This window comes from Crocodylus porosus, unplaced genomic scaffold (genome assembly GCF_001723895.1).
Source record: "Crocodylus porosus isolate Cpor-Errol unplaced genomic scaffold, CroPor_comp1, whole genome shotgun sequence".
NCBI lineage: Eukaryota > Metazoa > Chordata > Crocodylia > Crocodylidae > Crocodylus > Crocodylus porosus.
In genome coordinates, this window is record NW_017728907.1 from 23,136,160 (window position 1) to 23,143,615 (window position 7,456).

General features: G+C 36.9%; 1 protein-coding gene across 1 annotated transcript in view; it reads right to left on the reverse strand.

Moving 5' to 3' along the window:
* EDEM3 (ER degradation enhancing alpha-mannosidase like protein 3) overlaps nt 1-7,456 on the reverse strand; it is a 44,365-nt gene that overhangs the window by 23,691 nt on the left and 13,218 nt on the right. Inside the window, exons 6-9 of the mRNA XM_019530986.1 lie at nt 6,242-6,395; nt 5,318-5,452; nt 2,094-2,199; nt 1,371-1,468 (exon numbers count right to left, since the gene is read on the reverse strand). Of these exons, the coding sequence (XP_019386531.1) occupies nt 1,371-1,468; nt 2,094-2,199; nt 5,318-5,452; nt 6,242-6,395 (493 nt within the window). The remainder of the gene's footprint in view (nt 1-1,370; nt 1,469-2,093; nt 2,200-5,317; nt 5,453-6,241; nt 6,396-7,456) is intronic.

A 7,456-nucleotide genomic window follows, 5' to 3' on the forward strand; every position in this document is an offset into this window, starting at 1 on the left:
ACTATGAAACTATGAAAGGGTCTCAGACCACAGTGCCACTGCAGTTACTGATAATCAAATATATAGTTCACAGCTATACTAATCAGGCAGTAGAAGACTTCATACTTACTAGAAGGCTTCACAGTAAGTTATTTTATATATATATATACACACACACACACATACACATATATATACATACACATACATACATATACATACACACACACGGATAATCAACATACATTCAGCTGCTGTACAACAATTAGGCAAGTGTCTGCTTAGCTACTACTAGAACTCGTCTCTTTTCACTGGCTCTTTCGGCTGGCAGTAAACATGGCTATAGTCTCTCACTCTCTGGCAAAAGCTCAGAATTCCAAGATGCACATGTTAAAAAAAAATGTTAGAAGTAAAGAAAGAGCTGACTACTGGAACACATTTAATCACTGTTTGGCTCGACAGGAAGCTTTGACTCACCTTTCCTATTCCCTAAGACAGCTGTCTTATTTATGCTTACATTAAAAAGAGAGACCTGCAGTGACCTTCGACTGAGACTTACTGGAGGTAACACTACATCATGGACTGAACCAATGGGATGTGCAATTATAATGGAAGCTATGCAAGATGGGAACATAAACTGAGGGTATTTCTGGTGTCATGACAGACCCATCACTGATGTAGTGCCCTCATTTCTACACTGCTTATGAGAATCAAGAAAATGAAATTCAGTTGTACACTGCCATTTTGTATTACTTGTACTTTAGTGAAAAAGTTAATACTTTTCAGAAAATTACTTTAGCAGTCTTATGAATCTAATCAATCCATGAAGAATGCCATACGCAGTATAATTGTCAGGTTATGCCTATCATTATATTCATAAATAGGTCAGGCTGGTTAATGGCTCTATAATTGGACATTGCCTTGCTACCCAAGATTTAGTTTGCTTTTCACGTCTCATCTGTGGTTCTAAGAGCCAGAAGGAACTTGCAGCTCAGTCTATGGTAGGCAAAGTCTTGCAATGGTTTACAGAAAAGCTTAGCAAATGCAAGCAGGGCTGATGAGCTCTAGAGTTTTAATACAGTCCTTCCCCAATTGGAAAGCTGTTGGACTGCCAACTGCGGTCCTAAAATCGGTGCTGGGAGTAAGCAGTGAGATCATTAGGTTACAGAGGTATTATGTGGATCCATCCTTTTGGTCAGAGACAAAAAAAAAACATACACAGGAAAAGTAGTCAGCTGAAGTTTGGCAGCAACTGACAAGAAACAGAAGTGGCACTAGAGATGTTGAAAAACCCTCCAAAAGTCCATGAAGCACATGGCTGGAGATGTGTGATGACTGACAACGCTAAATATAATTCTTAATACCAAAGCAAAAAAATTCAGTCAACTTACTGTGTTAAACCTTTCCAGGAAACTGTCATCTCCAAGCAAGACATAGGCTTTTAATAAATATTCATAATATGAGTCTATTCCTGCTCCAACACCGCTGTCTAAAAGTAACAAAGGAAGATACAGAAGTGGTGGTTTCAATTTAAATAGCTATGTGGATAAAACAGTTTCAACCGTCACATTTCATTTTGATTTCCAAGGCTACTGGTTGCACAAGGAGTTGCTGTTAGCACAACTGCAAGCACAAACAGAAGGGGCACGTACAATAATAAATGGCTGCAGAGTGCTGTGCAATCAGTATATTCAAACATAATTGCTTACTTGATCATATTCCTAAACTAAATGTTTAAATTTACTCATTTGAAAATATTTATACTAGCCCAAACAGTCAACTGCAGTCCTTTTTGTACTTTACTTTGTACTTGAAGTAGATTTTTTGAAAATTTATCCTTAGGCAATTTCTCAGCATTCAGTAAATTATGAAATACCTTCTCTGAAATAAAGAAGCTGATTTCTCAACCACAATACTCTCACAGACAAAATGAGGCTTCACTGTGCCCAATTTCTTCAGATCTGAAAGTTTGCAAGTCTACTAATGACATGTTAACATCCATCCATAATGTCCATCCTAATGACATATTAATGTTGACAAACACAAAAGAACAGTATTTTCATTTTTTCTTCTCTCAAGAGCTTTAATGATGCTAGATTGTGAAAGCCATATACCTTTGCGAACCCAATCTCCAGTATGAATGTTAATAGTCACCCCTACTAAATTACTACTGCGTTGTCTCTTTTCCCATATGAAATCAAGTGCTTTCCGTGCATATTCCTGCAATAAAACAAAAACATTAAAAAGTAGTTATAGGAAAAACAAAGCATGTAAAATGTCAGAACTGCTATATAAGCTTCGGGATTTTTCCTCCACTAAAATCAAGGTACTATGATGAAAACTTTTAAACGTTTTTATATACCATTTATATCTTAGACAGAGAGAGAACAAAGTTGAATAATGTGTTAAGTTCTCTTGAAAAGAGAAAAAGTTTAGCTCAAATTTTATTTTGCCAGCCAGTGCTTTTGTTACTAACAGGACCAAGTTCTTTACACAAATATCAGCAATACACAACATAGCCTTTGGCAAGTCATCTTATCATATGCCTCAGTTTCCTGATCTGTAAAGTAGGTATAAGACCCTGGGAGCAAAGGAAGTATTTTAAGTGCTTCAAAAATTTGCCATGTCAAGATCCTCTAACTGAATGATGCAACTAAATTATTGTAATCAACTGCAGTCCGGCCATATTGCCTTCTACATGATCCCTTCTTTATGCCCATTATCACACCTTTTCACAAGTTTCAACATGAAACACTTGCTCCATCCAATAAGGAAGTAAACTGGAGGCACCTATATTCTGCAAGGACATAAAGGGACAACTGATCCAAAAAAGGGACAAAGACCTGATAAAAAGACCATCTTATGTAATGAGCTTGCACACACAAAAGCTTTTGTATCTCGGATTAATTAATTCTATAAGGTGGATCAAAAGACCTGCTTTCAAAAAGACCACCAAGGCAGGCACTTATATTTTCAGAACAACCCTGACTCCAGTTGGCTTCAAGGACCCAAGTTACACCAAAGGTGAGTGCTTTTGAAAAGCTCTTGCATTCACCTCCTACAAAAGGTTTTTCTACTTTCACCAATAAAAAGTGAATATGGTGAAAGCTGTGTGTAGAGCACTATGAATCCAAGTTGGGAGCTAACTTGGCTGAAACAGGGCACTGCTGATCTAAAGTAACCAACTATTACAAGCAAAAGAAGAGCAATTAAAAACAGGTGAGACAAGCAAGACCATGGTAAGAGCCAGAATACTAAAGAATATATGCAGAAGTTCCTAAATCAAACGAGAATGAAACTTAATGGTTGGTTAAGTTTAGGTTCACATTTAGATTAGCATACTAGATCAGTAATGAAGAGGAATAAAGACCATGAATAACTTAATAATTTGTTTCTCCCTCTCTCTCCTCGGCATCTCCATCTCCCATATCCCACTCCCTTGTGCTTGTACACATGCACAAATTATGGAAAAAGCTAGTAGCATGTCCCAGGAACTAGGGGTGGCATGGATGCCAAAGCACATGGTTGACATCCCAGAGGTTGCAAATTCATGGTGTAGACCTGTCAGATTCCAACAAATCTGGAAGTTCTTCTAAATACCTTGTCACGAGGACATGAGAAAGAAAAGCAGCAGCATGTCCCAGAGAAATTCTGAAAAGGGTACTCGGTCAATTAAATTTAGCATGCAAAGGCTTATAGGAGCACCCAGTATATCTTGTGTGCAATTTTTAATAAGCTGTCATAGATGACATACAGAGTAAATGTTTCTTAAGACTAATGTCTAGAATATTGTTAACAAAATCTTATCTGTAGATGACATTCTTGGCTTTCAACAGGTGTAATAAAGTTCAGGACTTTTGAAAATCTTACTGTTAGAGAAGAATGCATAGCCAATACACTCATATTCCTATAAAATGTTCTTTCAAGTTTCATTTAAAGAGAAGAAAATCCTTAATTTTATTATTATACTTTATTCTACTTCTTTGCAAAGCAAAAAAATATTAAAGTGATGTCGATCTTCTGGATCATGATGTATGCATGAGGGGTTGCCCAGACCCCAATGCATATGCCTAGGCAGGATTCAGAAGGAGAGGAGGCTGCCCAAACCTTCTATCCCTTCTTTAAGTTATTGAGGCAAAACCCAAAGGCCAGACTGAGTCCAGATGTTTGGTGCCTCCATGGCTGTAGTCACACTGACATCTGAGAACTGAACCTGGGTCTCCTGTGTGGCAGACAAGGATTCTACCACTGAACCACAGGGAATTCCCCTCTGGAACGTGATGATGTAGAAATGACACCTTAATCATGGTATAATTGTATTCCTGAATTCTACCTGGGACTTCAATTCTTAAAATTAGAATTTCTAATGCTCCACACTTCTGTTGGTTTGAAGGGCTAACAGTTGGGAAAAGCTGGATGATAGTCTATTATTCAGCAAACAGAGTTGTTTGCTAAGTGATAATCAGTATATGCATTTCACCCTAGTAAATGTACTCAGGTCACATGTGTGTCAGTAGGATGCAATCTGGAGACCACTGTATTGCATGCTGGTCTGATCTGGTTTACAGAATCTTTATTAGTAGCTATGTTAAGTACAGAAAACATTGTAAAACAATACTCAGTTTATTTCAAGTGATTTTTTTCAGAACAGATCTGCATTTTATCTCCTAAGGGCCAGAACCTATTCCATCTATTAAGCAATTAGGTAGACCTGGGTGCCTAATCGTGATACTATTTCCTGCTCAAGTCCCTGAAAAGCAAATAGTCTTAAGCACATTACAGAAGTAAGCGCATTAAGTCACAAAAATCTCTCAGGAGGAAGAGGTCCATCTTCTCCATGAACTACTTTTCAGGGATTTGACCAGGGTGGAACAGCATTTTCAGTATCGCAATTCTCTTTTTCTAACAAAACCAGTAGCATTTCTCAATTCAAGTGTTCTTGAGAATCTGCTAAACAACTCCCTTCAATATATTAAGTTGTGTTATGTAACGATACTACTGCTTTTAGAAAATGTCTTTCTAGAATTTGTAATAAAAATACAAACCAGCAGTTTCCAGAAATAATTATCTAAAACACACCTACAAAGACAAAAATTGCAAAAGCTATAGCCATTCACAAATGTAATTAATACCCCAAATTTTTGTGAATGTTAACTAAATTATTTTCATGAAAATTAAAGGCACAATACAATGATTGTATTACTTATTGTAATGATTAGTTCAATTATTACAAGTCATATTACAAAAATAATTTTAATAAATTCTTGTACAATTAAGGCTATAACAGAAAGCCACTGAATATCTAAACCCAGTATATAAGAGACCATGGAAAGCAAACCTCAAATATGGATGCTCCTGTGAATCGACTTAGAGCAGCAAACTCAAGGATCAAGGTACCTGCACAAGCTGTACAGGTATCGGTCTCTGTTCCTGTTCGAGCATCTGGATTTCTTACACCAAATTTTAAGTTAACCTAAAGAAGAAAAAACAAATACACTTTTTACAAACTGCAAACATGCACTCTCTATTATGCATGTATAACAACTTTGATGTCATGCTTTATATTAATTCGTGATTCAGTCTCTTCTGATACTGTAACCATTCTTTTAATTCTATTGCAAAAGTGGCCATTTAGGTAAATTTTTCATAAATGCATGGCACACTTAGAAATTTAGGCCTACAGCTGCCTGGAAGATTGGGTTTATGGTTTCCTGGAAGTTTAGAGGGTTTTTAAGTTTAGTTTCAGTCTGAGACAGGTTTGCTTCTAAACCTGAACTATGAAGAATAATTTCGAGCTAAACCCAAGAAGTGTAAGCTTAATATTCCCAATAAGCAAGCTGTGGAGGTCATTCAGCTCAACTTTTTATAAGTTTTTAACTTGCACATAAGAAAATGAGTCTGTGTGAAGAAACATTTTTCCTTCAGCTTATCTGTGGGGCCTAGGCTATTAATGTGCAAAATGTTAGAAGACAGTTATGCCAAGAGATTTTTTCATTACTAATAATCCAAATCAGTGTAATCTGGTTCATCTTTAGCATGATTGGAAAATTAGTAGGCTTGCTAACTTAATTTTGGGTGGAGTTTGTAAGTATAGGTTACAAAATGCTATTTCCCATATATTTAATAACGGCGATAAATTAAATGAGCTTAGAAAAAAAATTAAGATGTGATCCGTCACAAATAAAGCTCTCCCTCTCTCTAAGTAACTTGCTAAAATATTAAAGTTTTGCTTATGTATTTTTTATAATCATAAAATACTTACTCGTGGGTAGGGGAGACCACTAGAGGTATTAAATGCAGGTAAAAGCTTGTAGCCCAGTTCCTTTGCCATGTGCAAGAGTTCACCACTGTACCACTGCATGTATTCACCTTTGTCTTTCAGCATAATAGCCACAGAGTGCCCACCTAAAAGACCTCTAAACACAAAAAAATGTGCATTTCATCTTAGACGGTCACATTCATTTTAACAGAAGTGCAATGATTCCTATCATTTGTGGCAAGTGCTGGATAACTAATTGTAATTTGTTCACATGGGCCAGATTGTCAACACTGCTGAGCACATTTTATTCCATTTTGGTAAGCAATTTTGTCTTGTGTAAGCCACCCTAAGCCATTTTTGAGAAGGTTGGCGTGTAATAAATTAAATACACAAAACCAATGCCTGCTCCAGCTGAGGTCAGCGGGTGCTTTGAACCTTTAGGGGAATTAAAAAAAAGACTGAAATCCACTGACTGCAATGAATTATAACAAATATTTTCAGTCAGGGAGAGAGTAAAGCATTATGATTATATAACTGTAGTATAACCTCATTATAATAAGACCCTGATTTTAACAATCCGAATGTCATAATGAATAAAAAAAGTGTCTGCCAATGTAGCCAATTGTCTAACTTTATTACAGCAAATACTCTCTTTTAATGAACATTTCTCTCAGTCACAAAGGGGTTCATTATAATGAAGTTGCACTGTAATTATTAATTGTTCCATAAGGCTCCATAATTGTTCCATTTTCCACTGGGAAAATGATCCATTCTATTCAAACTCACAGGAAAAAATTAAATTTATGCAAATGAGATTACTAATCCTGTACATATACAAGGTAAAGTTTATTATCTCAATGGCTGTCGTAAGATAAGTGACATTACACAGTTCAAGCTCAGGCAGACAACTGTTGTTAGTACTTTTACTTGCACGGGCAAACTGCTTGAACATATACTTGAGAATTATGAACTGAAGTATCTGTTAGGGCTGTGCAAAGCTTCAGGTACCAATTCAATTTGGAGGAGATTCGGCCTGATTCAGCGGCCAAATCGTCAAATCGGAATTGAACCGGGGGCCAATTAAAAGGTCCGCATTTATTCGGAAAAGATTGAGAGCTTTGGTGATTCGGGCAGCCCACGCCTGCTGCAGCAGGGAGCTGGACCTGGACTCTGAGCTGTTAAGTAGGGGGTGGGGGAGAAGGGGCTGGAGGAGGGGGG